Genomic DNA, 14,865 nt, shown 5'->3' with positions numbered 1-14,865 from the left:
GTTGCCAGAAATGAAATCTACGCATCTTTTTTAGCTAGATGACATTTGTCTGGTTAAGATTGGATAAAAAATTCTTTGGTTGGTTAAATTTAATAAGTGTGAGTGTCTGGTAACACAGATAAAGTTAGGATTCTTTTAGAAAATGGAGCTGATATCAACACCAAGGATATCAATGGTGAGCTTCATAAATTTATCTCTGTGTATATAATTCCTATTAATGCACTCTAAAAAATAAAACATATTTTAAAGGACTGGCCAGTCTTATGTATGCAGCAGTTAGGATTCTCTGTGTGTATATGAATATAACCTGAACATATATATTATAAATCAAATAAATCTATATCAGGCGAGACCAGCCTCATGAAGGCAGCAGGATTTTTTTCTTATGATGAGGCGTTACAGTTTTCTATAGCAGCTACAGTGAAGATTCTTTTGGAACATGGAGCTGACGTCAATGCTAAGGATGAAGAGGGTAAGCTTTATACTATTATTATCACTATCTATCCATCCATCCATATATCTGGACACATTTATCTGTGATTTTAATTCATATAACTGTATTCTAAACAACAAAACATATATTCAGAGAGTCGGGCTGAGAACACGCATTTTGCAAGCTCTCCCCCGCCCTACCCTATGTGTTAAGCTCAGTTCTACCTTCCCCCTCTCTCTCAACTAGTTCCCCTCTCCCCACTGCCCGTGGTCACTCCGCAGTTGGAGGAAAGGGAAGACACTGTAGCCAGAGGGCACCTCGTATTTAGGCCTGGCAATGTGTATGTGTTAACGTATCGGTCAATTGTTAGCACAAAAAAGTGAAAATAAAACATTAATGAATTAAAAATTTTTTTTTTTAAACTTATGTGTAACCTAATCGCTTTAATTTAATGAACAATTTTTGGTGAAAACACTCTCAAAATTTTTTGATAATTTATCGGTCTGGCAACATTTTACCGGCGCAAAGTACTCCCGACAAATAAGCTCTCCCATTGGCTAACATTTTTTCGCGTCCCACCATTGGTCAGCTGACACACACTCACTCAGCACCCTCGGATCCGCCATCTTCACTTCATCATGGCCTGTAGTACGTGTGACAACCCAGAATATTGGTCAAAATTTAAAACAAATTTGGACGCTGCTTTGGATGTTAAGTTTAAAGAATACGATGCGAATATAGCTAAGGTAAGGGATGAGCTTATTCATAGTACTTTTGCCAGTCATAAAACCGAAATAAACGATATTAAATTGAGAGTCTCAGATTTAAATGTTAAAATTCAATCTATCGAAGGTATAGAAAATTTCGTAGATGCTAAATCTGTTGCAAGTGAACAAAAAGCGATTAGGACCACGATTACACAACAAAAAGACTATCTAAACTCTGTCGAATCGTCGAGAGAAAATTTCGTCAAATTTCAACTTCTACAAAACTCGATAAGAGAGCAAAGGTGCCGCGATTGGAGTTGTAGAATAGTGAATTTTCAGCAGCCGTGGAGCCGTGAAAATATTACAGAGTTTATCATATATAGAAACATTATAAGGCCCACCCTTGAAGCCGCTCTTAAACGTGGGGAATTAGAATATATTCCCTCACATTTTTGTGATATCGTCGAGCGTGCCCATATGCTCCCATATACAAAGGGCCAGATCCCCGTTTTTATTTTTCGTTTTATGTCTAGATCCTACCTCGACGCGTGGATGAACAATAAGAAGGCTGTGCTTGACCGTTACAACGCCGAGATCAAGAGGTTCAATCCCAGGAACAACGCGTCACCGGTCCCGTTCTTCCCCAATAGGTTAGTCCAGGCGAAGCAAGATATGTCCGACCTCAACAGGAAGACCATGACCTTTGTATATGCCACAAACCAGATTTCGAGGGCCAAAGTCGCTGGCCAACATGTCCAATTCCAGCTCAAGAACGGCAGCCGCTGGATACGCTGCCTTAACCCATTTGGCAAAGACCTGAAGGAAATGGCCCAACCCATACCTGGAAGCGAGGATTTTTTTCTGTCAGAGGCACCGCCTATCCTTTGTTTCAACAAGCTAGCGCCTGAGGAAAGGAAAACATTCTTCTCGAATCAGGCTGATTTGACAGAGGATGACTTCCCAAGGCAGTTTAGTACGATCACAGCCCACCCTTCCAGCACGATTCAACATAATTTAACGTCTGCCCCTGCCCCAGTTCTTGGGGACCTGGCTGTGTTTCCTCCCATAGACTCTGCCGCAACCGTCGCAACCGCCGCTCTTTGTGCCGCACATACAGCCGTTGCACCAGCCGCACAGCCCACACAGTCAGTACCTGCCGCCGTCGCATCCGCCGCCGCCGCTGCCGCTGATTTCACTGCCGCATCTGCCGCCGCGCTCACCGCCGCACCTGCCGCCGTGACCGCCGCCGCATCTGCCGCCACGTCTGCCGCACTTGCCGCCGTGTCTGTCGCCGTACCTGCAGCATCCATTGCCGCACCTACCGCCACACACACCGCCGCACTTGCCGCCACGTCTGCCGCTGCACCTGCCGCATCTGCCGCATCTGCCGCATCTGCACTTGCCGTTGACTCAGCACCTTCTGATCCTGTTGCCATGAAGGCATTTACCGTTGACTCAGCACCTTCTGATCCTGTGGCCACGAGGGCCAAAGCTAGAGACACCGCCAACAAAGCTAAGCAAAGCAAAGCAACAAAGGCGGTAATCACAACATGAAGTTAAGTATCTTATACGACGAAAAAAAGGTACCTAACAAAAAACACTCAGCTTAGTTATTATTATCATCATTTTCAAATTTCAAATTGATTTATTTCGAAAAATTGAATGTTTTGTATCCACGTGAACTTTATAATATTATAATATTATTATTATATATTACCTAAGTTGTTAGAACGCCCACATCGCATATTAATTTTAATCTATTTTTCTTTTCTGCTGATTAGCATATAAAATACATGGAACTTGTATGAAAATGAGTAGGGGGAACTAAACTAGCTTTAAATGTGTTGCCACCCCCAACACACACATAAACTAAACGCTATCGGAATAACCATAGTAAATATGGTAATTTTTTTCGCTTTAACGATAATATATTGTATATTAACTATTTTTATTTGTCCACTAATATCTACTGTGTTTCAGATGTCCATACTTGATGTTAAGACGATTCCTCCTGCGGTGCTCCTGGACCAGCTCTGCTATGACAAACCTCCCTAATGATCAGATTAACCAGGATTACGGTAACTTAAACGATAACATTGGTCTAAATCTTATGAATCCGATTTACGGCGACTACTTTAACGATTTTGAGAATGAATTCGGAATAAATTGCGTTTTTTCAAGTGAACAAGGTATCGTACAGAAACTGAAAACATTCAATGAAAACCTTCTCAATATTTTTAGTATTAATTGTCAGTCATTACATTCTAAATACAATGATATTGTCTCCACTGTAGACTTCTTTAGGCAACATGATATCCACTTAAATGTTCTGTGTTTTCAAGAATTATGGCTAAATAAGGATGTAAATATGGATTGCTATGGGATTAATAATTACGATTGGCATGTTAAACTCCGCACAAAAAATAGGGGGGGAGGGGTAGGTATTCTAGTAAGCAAATATTATAAAGTAGATAAACTATTTGATAAGTTTTCATTTAAAGAAAATATTCTTGAATCTATTTGCTTAAAAATTTCCCACAATGGACTAAAGTTTTGCTTACTAAACTGCTATCGGCCACCCAATCAGAATAATGCTGAAATAGAAGAATTTTTTGAACTTTTTCTAGACCTGATTGATAGAATAGCAGCTTTAAACATACCATACTTCATTGTGGGAGATTTCAATTTTGACCTTTTCAAAATAAATAATATAAATAGCAACTCCATGAGAATTATTGAGTCTTTTTCTTTTAACGGTATCATAAATACTGTTACCAGAGCTACTAGAGTAACTAGAACCACAGCAACCCTTCTTGATTTATTCGGGGTAGGTAACTTTATTCAAAACCTAATGTCTTCCTTTGTTTTAACATCAAAAATCTCCGATCACTTGCCAATTATTAATTCATTCCGAATAGACAAAGTAAATAAACCAAAACTCCCAGATTTCTTTGAAAAAAGAGAATTGAATGATGAAAACTTTGATGCCTTAAACTATGCACTCTACCACACTAACTGGAATCACGTTTTAAGTCAAGACAACACAAACATTGCTTATGATAACTTTATTTCAACCTTTTTGAGACTTTATAATGAAAAGTGTCCAGTTAGAAAAAAACGAAAAAACAAACGTACCCAGCCCCAGCAGCCTTTCATGTCAGATTATTTATTGCGTTGTAGATTGCATAGAGATATTTTGTACAGCAACTTTTTAAAAGACAAAACAATTGAAAATGAAAGTATTTACAATGTCTATAGGAATAATTACAATAGGCAAGTGAGAAGAGCAAAGATTGATTATTACAGAAAACAAATAAGAGATGCAAACGGGGATGGGAAAAAACTCTGGAAAACTCTAAAGGAAGTCATTGGGTTTAGTAAATCTTCCCCTGAGTGCACATACCTTCAAGTTGGCCCAAATAAAATTGAAAATGACCAAGAAATAGCTAACGAATTTAATCGTTATTTTAGTCAGATTGGGTCTTCCCTAAGGCCTGAAATTCCTTCCACCCCCAAAAACTTTTTTGAATATTTACCACCCCCATGTCAAGATTCCCTCTTCTTTGAGCCATTGTACCCCTTCAAGGTTATTAATATCATTCGTAGTATTAAACCTAAGCGTTCCACAGACATAAATGATGTCTCGATGTATGTTCTGTCTCGCTGTGCTGATACCATTGCCACTCCCCTAACACATGTCTATAATTTATCACTTCAAAATGGCACTTTTCCTGAAAAAATGAAAACTTCCAAAATAGTTGTCCTTCACAAATCAGGTTCACTCAGCGAGGCAGATAATCATCGAGGAATTTCACTCATTGATAACTTTTCCAAACCCATTGAAAAATATGTCTGTGATACGCTGGTTAAGTTCTTAGAAGATCGGTCTTTTTTTAGCAATCGCCAGTTTGGCTTCATGAAAGGGATCTCAACCTTTCACAATGTATTGAACTTAAGCACATTGATCACCCAAGCACTCAGTCGAGACGCTTCCTGTATGGCCATATTTTTGGACATAAGGAAGTGTTTCGACATGATAAATAGGGACATCCTTTTTAGCAAACTGGAGAATTCAGGGATAAGGGGGGTTGCACTTGAGTGGTTCCGTAGTTATTATGCAAATAGAAAACAGCGTGTATTTTTTAAGGGCCTTTTCTCCTCTACAATTGAATTCATTATCATTGGCGTACTCCAGGGGTCAGTCCTGGGACCAATTCTTTTCTTAATTTTTATCAATGACCTTGTTTCATGCAGTGAAGAGATCCTAATCAATCTCTTTGCTGATGACGCAGTGGGCTTCATTGAAAAGCAGAATATTATTCAATTGATTAACCTTGCAAAGGAGCTTGTCCCCAGACTGACCCAATGGTACAATGCCAATAAGCTTCTCATTCACCCCCGCAAGACCAAATGTATGGTCTTTTCCTCCCCCCGTGAGATACTTACCCCCGCTGAGCTCGCCGCTAAGACCAACTTTGAAGTCTATGTAAACATGAATAATCATAATGAAAATGATGAGTCAAAAATCACTAAGTTGGATCTTGTGAGCGGTACCAATGAGGGTAGTATCAAACACTTGGGAATTCAATTAGACGAGAAAATGAAGTTTTCTTATCATCTTGAAAAAGTCTATAGCAAAGTCTCTAAAATAATTTATAGTATGAAAGTAATGCGTCATTTGTTGGACAAGAAACACTTAAAGCTACTCTATTCTTCTTATATTAAGTCGAATATCGAATATTGTTGTCTCCTGTTCACTGCCTGTCCTATGTATCTGTTAGCACCAATCATTAAGTTGCAGAAGCAGGCCATTAGAATAATCGAAAATTTGCCAAGCAGAGCTCACACAGCTGAATTCTTTAAATCTAATGGCATACTTCCATTTAACCTGTTAATTGAATTCAACGTTTGTAAATTCATGCACGCCTATAAATTAGGCAATTTTCCCAAAATCTTTGAAAACACCTGGAATTTTGTTCAAGACAGACATACGTATGGCACTAGGAACAGGAACAACTTTGCTTACGAACCGGGCACCAATAGAAACTTTCTCCTGCACGCCCCTCTTAACTCTTTCCCAACTATCTTCAACAACCTTCCACTTGAAATTAAACTAATTGATAATAAAAATACTTTTAAGAAAAAATGTTTTACTTATTACCTAAACAAGATTGAGTTTTAAAAAGCAAATATTTTATTTTTTCTCTTCCTTGAAACCAAACTAATTGATAATAAAAATATCTTCAAGAAAAATGTTTTACTTATTACCTAAACAAGATTGAGTTTTAAAAAGCAAATATTTTATTTTTTTCTCTTCCTTTACTTAACTATTTTTGTTCTAACTAAGTTTCTATCCGTATTTTTAGCCCTCGACTTTCTGTAAGCATTTAATTTCTTTATTAAAAATCAATAAAACAGCATTTCTTTAACCTCAAATCTCAACGAATAGGTTCCGTAGGAACCGACACACATACCTATGTATAGAGTAGCTTGGCATAGTTTGTTTCTTATCCATTTTATTCATTTTACATTTTATATTTTGACTTTGACTTCTTCCATTATATTATATATTTTATCAAGCAGCTAACGAATCGCGCAACCTCTACCTCTATCTATCTAATAAAAAATAACAAAGTTTTTTTAGAATTTTGACCGAAAATATATTTATTTATTTAAATTTAGATATCAAAAATTTTGTAATGACTATCGCTGACTGGTTAAGCTCATGTAGTGGGCATAGCCATCTACTCGTCGTAGTCGCTGGAGTCGCCGATGTCGTCGGGTTCCTGTTGGAGGAGCTCCTCCACAAGGTCCTGCTGGACGGTGACCAGGCGGTCCATTGCGGCGATGGAATCCATGTTAGCCTGGAAGGAGCGGGCGTACGTGGGCATTACTGATATTAACCTCACGACTAACCCATAGTTGGAATACATCATGCGGAGGATTTCCTCATCGATGGCGTCGTTGCGGAATCTCCTCCACATCAGCATGTCGCCCTCGTGCACAACGCCCAACAACCTCCTCTTGACCATAAACCAGAGGTCCAGGCAGCGCCTGTCTACCCCCGGAAATGGGAGTAGATCAGGCACTGCCGCGAGGTTCAGCAGCTGCTGGACGCCGTGCACGGGTACAGGATCATCGACTTCATCGCTAGAATTGAGCATAGCGATGAGCTCCTGCACCTGGTCATGGAGGGGAACATTTTCCTCACCTCCAGCCTCCTCCGGAACTTCCGGCGCCCCATCTGGTAAAGCACCTTGGCCTTGTCCTACTTCCTCTTCTTGATCTGACATCTTGGAGACAATTGAAATTTGACCTTACCTACCCCTTATTTATACCCCCCTTGTGTTTTAATACCATGCATTATGCAATCTTAATTTAACTTATTAATTAGTAAATAACTTTCCCCACTTCCGATTTCCCGCGTATTTCCCCTATGCTTTACAACCAATTGTCTCCCTCCCGCCCCTTTTTTTCCTTTACTCTACTGTGCTTTACCGGAAAACCACTCTTCCCCCCACCCCCTACTTTTTCTCCCCCCCTAGCATATACCAAACGATAAGCGCCGCTCCGACTGTCTGGCTGGTAGCCACGACCGCGCACAAACCACTCACCACGCCCCATTTTCTCCCCCTCGTTTTTCCTCCCCTCCTCCCCCATACCTGTTCAATTCCTTGACCCATCTCCCTTAATCTAACTAGTCTCTCACTTCATCAACTTACATTTCTTATCCTTACTTTTTTATGCTAATACTAAATTAATCCATAGCAAAATATTAATTAACAGACATCCTATTACTTTATACATCTTTCAAATAAAAAAAAAATAAAAAGTTCATAGCAAGATATCTAGGATTTATTAAAAAACAAATCAATGAATTTATGGTAAATTATTTTTAAAAATTATATTTAGCTACTTTTTTTAAAAACTAAACTGTATTATTTATTTCTCATTTTGCAGATTTTTTTCTGTTGATTCACTGTTGATTTTTGTGAACGTCTTGCGGATATTTCCGCGGTTGTTTTTGCGGATATTTTGCGGATATCTTGTATATAAAGTCGTAGAGAACTTGACCATAACTGGTCCAGACCAGAAATGGCCAACTTCTGGAGCTATAGTTGGAGACAAGCCCCCTCTTGTGCAGTTATCCGCTCAGCAATTTCACCTAATTTAGTTTCATGATACTCCATATCCTTGTTTGGGTTGTATAGTGTGAGTGCCAACTCGGTTTCTAAATAACCCTGTTGGTATAGTAGACGGGCTACCTCACGACGTACTTCCTCACTGACATTGTCACCATTAACTATATTGAGAAGTCGTTGATATGTTATTGTCAATCTATTGCGTAACGGCTGCCACATTTGTTGGTATTCTTCCTCTCCGAACATTTTCGTGCCTAAACAACAGTAAGATTTAAACTCCACTAAGCAAAGCTATAACCAAATTGTGCGCGCACTAGCACGCCACAGCCTTTTTTAACATGACCCACTTTCACCCTTTACTTTCAAAAAAGAGTGAGATCAATGGATTAATGAAAACGTTTTCAAGCACAAACCACTATCCCCTCACCTTCCCTCACCTCACCCTCCCCCATATTGTTGCCCCATTCACAGCCATGCTGTGACCAGTTCTCAAAACATGAAAATCAGATTCCGGAGGAATCGAACTTTACATATTTAGGGACACACTCCCATTATCAAAAAACCAAAATCAGATTCCGTAGGAATCGCACATGACCTATTCTTTATTCTGTACAATTGTACAATTGTACATCATAGGATTATTATATCCATTCTCAAGAAATAAAAATCAGATTCCGTAGGAATCGAAACCAACCATTACACCTTGTTCACTTAAGTACATGATACGATTATATATTAGGATATCTTATTCATTTTTTGGATTTTTGGATTTTTGGATTAGACCAAGTGTTATCGCGAGATTTGCCGTTATCCTGTAATTATTGGTGTGGAGATGTCCTTAGACCCGGACAAAACTCCACTCTATAATGAAAATAATTTGTTATAAAGGAAACTGTCTATGTAGAGCTGAAAAGGGATCACAACGGGAATAGCGACTCCTAGTGGAGGTTTTGGTTCCTTAATTGTTCCGAATTTACGCTTGGAGAAGTTGCAACTGATAGTAGGAGGATGTCTGAAATACACAGCAAGATATTTTATTCTTTCATTGTTAAGATTATTATTTATTTGCACATATAACATTGTATCGGCTTAGCAAGCGTCAAAGTACACCAGTGGCTCCACAACCCTTAAAGGGTTATGCTAACTATCTGGTACAATGTTGCATGGAATTTTTATTGTAAAATGTTATCTTCATCTTATTCGAACTGGCTTGGTAACTAGGTGGAGATGAAGTTCGGCCAATTCCATGCTAGGTACTTAATAATAGTTATTATGTATATTATTATATTATTATCAAACCTGCATCAAACATAACAAACCAGAAGAATCAAACAAATCAAAGCATAGTAACATAATGTATGATATATATCTAATAAAATATGTTGTACCTTTGAGGAAAATAAATCTTATCTTATCTTATCTTATATTATAGATCCAATATGCATATGTGTATATATCTAGGAAAAACCAGTCTTATAAAGACAGCACAGATGGGTTATGTAGAGTCTTATGATGAGGCATTAGAGTTTGCTACAGCAGCTACAGTGAAGATTTATTTAGAACATGGAGCTGATGTCAATGCTAAGGATGAAAATGGTAAGCTATACACTATTATTGTCACTATATCTATCTATTCATCCATACATCTATATTTATTTATATACATATGTGTTTATCTTAATTTATCTAACTGTTCACTAAACAGTCAAATATTATTAAATCAACAAATTGTCAATAATCATCATGTTAATAATGCATATAGGTACAACAGCACTAGATGAAGCACTAGATAACAGATTCAATGGATTTAAAATAACAAAATTACTGAGAGCAAATGGTAAGCTTTTATTAAATTTCCTACACTTAATCTAAATTTATTTTTTCTAGCCCTTTCAGTGATCTTTAACCCTGTAGATACCTAACTCTTTATTGCATTTGAAATCCTTACATAAAAGTAACATGATGTCTGTGTGTCTGTTTGTACCAAAGGATCACAATAACTGCAGAACCTATATTGTTCTTATTTTCAATTTAGCTTTGATTGTAGGTAAGGTATAAATAATGTATAAAATGTAAAGGGTATGCTTTAAAATCAAAGTTATTAAAAATATATTCAATCACATTAATAGAATTACTAAATGGTAATCCTCACATTATAAATTTAGTCAGCAAATAGAAGATGTCAAATATTTTTCTTCCACTGAATCATTACAAAAGTAAGCAGGATCATTATGGACATACAGACAAACAAATGTCCCTTTCTCTAAAACACATTTAATTTGAATTAATATTTTAGGAGCTAAGAGAGGATCTGATATTGAGTAAGGTTTTAAAGTTGATGGAAGGTAAAATATTTTATAGTTATAAATAAGTAGTTCTTTTAACCCTCCAGGTATGATCCTCCAGGTGTTTCAGTCAAAAAAATATTTTTGCTCTTTACCTGGATGACCCTGCCAGGTTTGGTGGCATCCTGTGCCCTCCAGGATGGTGATATTCAAAAAATTCCAACTCTCAGTTATGTGTCATACCAATACTTTAAAAGTCACGTAGTTTGGGCTCTTTATCTTTGACACACAGAAAATGAGAAAGAAAAAACCGCTGACCATTAAGGATTAAGTTTGCCAAAATTATATGAATTTTAAAATTATCTCCATCCATCTATGCAACCAATTAGAGCCATATATTTTTTTATTTACTTTCCAAAATGTATGGCAAATGATTAATGATCTACTTTTAAGTTCTATGCTTTAAATAAATTTGATATCAGTCTATATATATTTCTCCTGTTTATCTTAAATCCTATAATTATGTCTATTATATCTATTTATAAATCTTCATATATACATAGTATTTATTTTTTTATTTTTAGTTCAGAATTACTTGGATTGGATTATTTGATTCTTTTACCTACCTGCTTCAATTTCATTTTAAAATAATGTTTTGTGTAAATAAATGATTATTGATAAATAATGATTTTTAATATATGAATATTTAAAATATTTATTATTATTTTTATATTTAATTTTCTTTTTATGTTTGTTTTAAGAGTGGCCCACATATGTGGTAGCAGCCGCAGTTTGTCAGCCGCTTCCCGAGTCCGGGTATTACGACAGTGTGAACAGACGTGGACAAGTATAATTATAGAGAAGCTGGGCTTCTCTATGTATCACCAAATAACAAACAGAATTTAATTGGGTGTTACTTTATTCAGAGCTTACAAGATTCTGATTTATAATACAACAAAATGGTCAATGCATAGATTGGAATAATTAATACTTAAATCAGAGGTTAAAGTTATATACATACAATAAACACAATAGGCAACGTTTATCCCCCATCCCTGGAAGGGGTGTGTGAAACACGCAAATCAGATTAAACATAAAACCATGGCCTAGGGATGCCGAATACCACACATATATGTAAATAAAAAAAACTTTTTACATATACACTAAAACCTTCTTTGGACAAATGTAAATTGTGTAATGTAATCTCTGTAATATAGACTAAAACCTTCATTGCAGTGGCGTGCGAACCAAAAGGAGGCACTTGGGGTGATCACCCACCCCCTAGCGCCAAAAACAGCCCCCCCCTGCCCCCCCCCCTAGCCAACACCCCCTCTGGCCCCCCTAAATGTTGAAAAATGCCCCTTTTTACCCCCTCACCTCTCCAAAAATCAAAAGTGTCCCATTGTTTCCAAAAGATCAAGAATAAACCAAAAATTTTTTGGTGCTTCTCGCCAATTACAAACTTAATAATTAATTAATCATAATTAAACATATTTGGAAATTTCAAATTATGACCAATAATTTTTAGTAGCAAAGCTACTCTATAATTCACTTTGTCTGTCCGTAAGTCCTTCCGTAACGTTATGGGGGAAACTCGCCTATTCAAGATAGACAGCTGAAATTTTTAGTGCAAATTCCTATTACCTATGCCCATCTAATCTATACATTGTTTTGTCCATCTGTCTGTTATTTGGTGTGCTAGATCGATTCCTAGATTTTCGTTATGTTCTCAACTCCTTTTTAAGATAGAGTGCTGAAATTTTCAGGGATTAACTAATTTTACATTTTACATATTTTCACTAAGTTTTATTAAGATTTGTCTATTTGTTGGGGTGATAGAATGATTTCTCTATTCCTATTCAGGATTGACGACTGAAATCATCAGGGATTAAATATGCTCATATTTTATGTACATATTTCCATTTAGTTTCATTAAGATTAATTATGGTGCTAGATCAATTCTTAAATCTTTAATTTTTCATGATTTAAAAGGTTGCGTGATTATAAAGTTATTGGGATTTCCCTATTACATTAACTTTAATGTTTATTGTATGAAAATGCTCTAAAGTAAATTTTTTCCCGATATCCATTCATAAATTTTGAGCTTTCCTACTTATGGATGTTGTCATCATTTTTTAACTAATGTAGAAAAAGTCAGAAGTGGTAAAGGAGATACATGATTTTCTCGGCTCCTATAAAAGATAGAAGGTAACTTTAGACAACATTCCTAGCATAACCAAATATAAAACATCCATGGTCGGATTGTCTTTTAACAGGTTTTTGACTATTTCTATATTTTACATATTTCCCCTATCTTTGGTGTTTTGGTCCAATTTTTAAACTTTTTTTGGTGACAGTATCAAAATAACTTTTTTTTCATTGTTCTTATCTGCTAGTATTGAATTTACTTAGACTGTTGATCTAACAGTCATCATATAAAATAAAATAGGGTTTTGTGCTTATTTAGAATTCTCAAATAAATCAAAAATAATGATATACGATTTTTTTGTGCTTTGCAACTTATGGATGTTGACATTCTAGTTAAAATATAAATTTTACCATCAAGAAAATACATATTTGCTTGGATCTATAGGGAAAATACATTGGACGATTAAAAGATGTACCTCCCCAATGATGACACACAAAATTAATCCTTATATAGATTAAAATTTGTGGATGGAACGTATGGAAACTCAACTTAATTAACCAACCAATCAAAATTCAATCAAGTCCATAAAGTTGTTGAGCCAACATATTAGAATATGTATTTATGAAACTTTGGAGACTAGTAAAATAACAATGTCCACTCCATCCCTGCATATTTAAAAAATAATTTTCACTTTGCGGCCTTTTAAATGATATTTACTTTTTATCAAATTTTATATTTTGTTGTTATTTCTATAATAAACATTTGTAAACTTCAATATTTAAACAAAAAGTTATATTAAGTGAAAAAAAATGTGCCCGCTTTGGCGCCAATTTATGTTTATTTACATTAAAAACCCTAATTAAAGTTCACAACACTCTATATTCCTGACTTTATGAAATAACACAACTCTTGTTGTCTTTTATTGATTTTAGCTTGAAGGTGGTGTTAAAAGGTTTTAATTCCATGTGAATGGGGGGGGGGGGGATTGGTAATTATTCTTTTTTTTTGCAAGATGCCTTTTAGCTAGAGGGATGGGGGATATAAATGGGGGAAAAGGGGTGGGGGGAAGGGATGGGAGGAAGGGATGGGGGAAGGGATTGGGGAAGGGATTGGGTAGAAAGGATAGGGATTAGAAGACCCATAATCAAGTATTCCCACCCCCTTAGAACGCCCTTGTTTAAAATAGGTATATAATAAAAATGCCCCCCCCCCCTAAAGCAAAGTGCCCTCTAGGGGCACTTTGCTTTAGGGGGTGGGGGTAAAATTTTGCAAAATGTTCAAAATGCCCCCCCCCCCTAGACAAAGTGCTTCACACGCTACTGCTTCATTGGACAAAATTGTGTAATGGTTAGTGTAGCCGTTCTAAAGATCTTAATGGACATAAACTTACCCACAAAAATTTAAGAATTTAATTTGGTAGAAAGCTACTTAGTAATGGGAATGTTGTCAACAAGTTTCAGTCTTCTAGCTCTGTCATAGGATTCGAAAAAAATCACATTTCCCTCACTTTGTCTCTCTTAACAAACAGACAGACAGACGGATGGACATTTCAAATTATAGAGTAGCTTTGCTACTATTAAAAATAAAAATCTAAATTATGTAAATAATCAGTGATCTCAAGTGATAAGACAATAAGTGTTAGTTTGGACAATGATATAGTAGGGGAACCATCCAATCAAAAATCAATTTAAGCTCTTTTCTTGGGGGGTGGGACACCCCAACCCCCCCAAAAATAAAAATCCCCACTTCCAAAATTTTTAATTTTTTAAAATTTTTGTAAACAAAAACCAGTAATTGAGGTGGGGGAACCTCACTGCAACATGGGGCGAAGCCCCCACGAATCCCCCCCCCCAAAAAAAAATTTAATCTTTTTTTTATTTTAATTTTAGTGTATGTGAACAACCTAGGTTTAATTTTTACGAATTGAAATTTTTGTGTATACGGCAAACAACCTGGGTTTAATTTGTACAAATTAAAATTTTTGTGCATAAAATGCACAAGCTGGGTTTAATTTTACCACAGAGTAATTAAACAAAGAATATTTTTTTTGAATATTTCTATTAAGGAGGGTTGACTTCCCATTTCTTCATAGGGCGAAGCCCCTAGAGGCTAGGGGCGAAGCTGCTAGTACAATAAAAAGTATAAAACA

General features: G+C 36.3%; 1 protein-coding gene and 2 long non-coding RNA genes across 3 annotated transcripts; all 3 read left to right on the top strand.

Annotated features, from left to right (window-relative positions):
• Positions 1-107: 107 nt before the first annotated feature.
• On the top strand, positions 108-10,001 carry LOC145332437 (uncharacterized). Its single transcript, XR_013884179.1, has 4 exons — positions 108-175; positions 347-472; positions 9,744-9,878; positions 9,988-10,001. It is a non-coding gene; the product is annotated as an uncharacterized LOC145332437 (long non-coding RNA).
• Positions 1,034-2,728, top strand: LOC145331710 (uncharacterized). Its single transcript, XM_080176522.1, has 2 exons — positions 1,034-1,179; positions 1,674-2,728. The coding sequence occupies exon 2, from the start codon at positions 1,693-1,695 to the stop codon at positions 2,692-2,694; it is 1,002 nt and encodes a 333-aa protein (XP_080032648.1). The 5' UTR covers positions 1,034-1,179; positions 1,674-1,692; the 3' UTR covers positions 2,695-2,728.
• Positions 10,002-10,043: 42 nt separating the features above from the next.
• On the top strand, positions 10,044-11,281 carry LOC145332821 (uncharacterized). The gene is made up of 3 exons (XR_013884320.1): positions 10,044-10,119; positions 10,579-10,627; positions 11,152-11,281. It is a non-coding gene; the product is annotated as an uncharacterized LOC145332821 (long non-coding RNA).
• Positions 11,282-14,865: the final 3,584 nt, after the last annotated feature.

This window comes from Acartia tonsa, chromosome 11 (genome assembly GCF_053477335.1).
Source record: "Acartia tonsa isolate MP-2025a chromosome 11, ASM5347733v1, whole genome shotgun sequence".
In the NCBI taxonomy this organism is placed as follows: Eukaryota; Metazoa; Arthropoda; class Copepoda; order Calanoida; family Acartiidae; genus Acartia; species Acartia tonsa.
The sequence above is the reverse complement of the archived record's forward strand: the minus strand, read 5'-3'. Positions and strand labels throughout refer to the sequence as shown.

Excerpts from the sequence above, each read along its gene's own strand:
- LOC145331710 (XM_080176522.1), top strand. The coding sequence starts at position 1,693 with ATGAACAATAAGAAGGCTGTGCTTGACCGTTACAACGCCGAGATCAAG.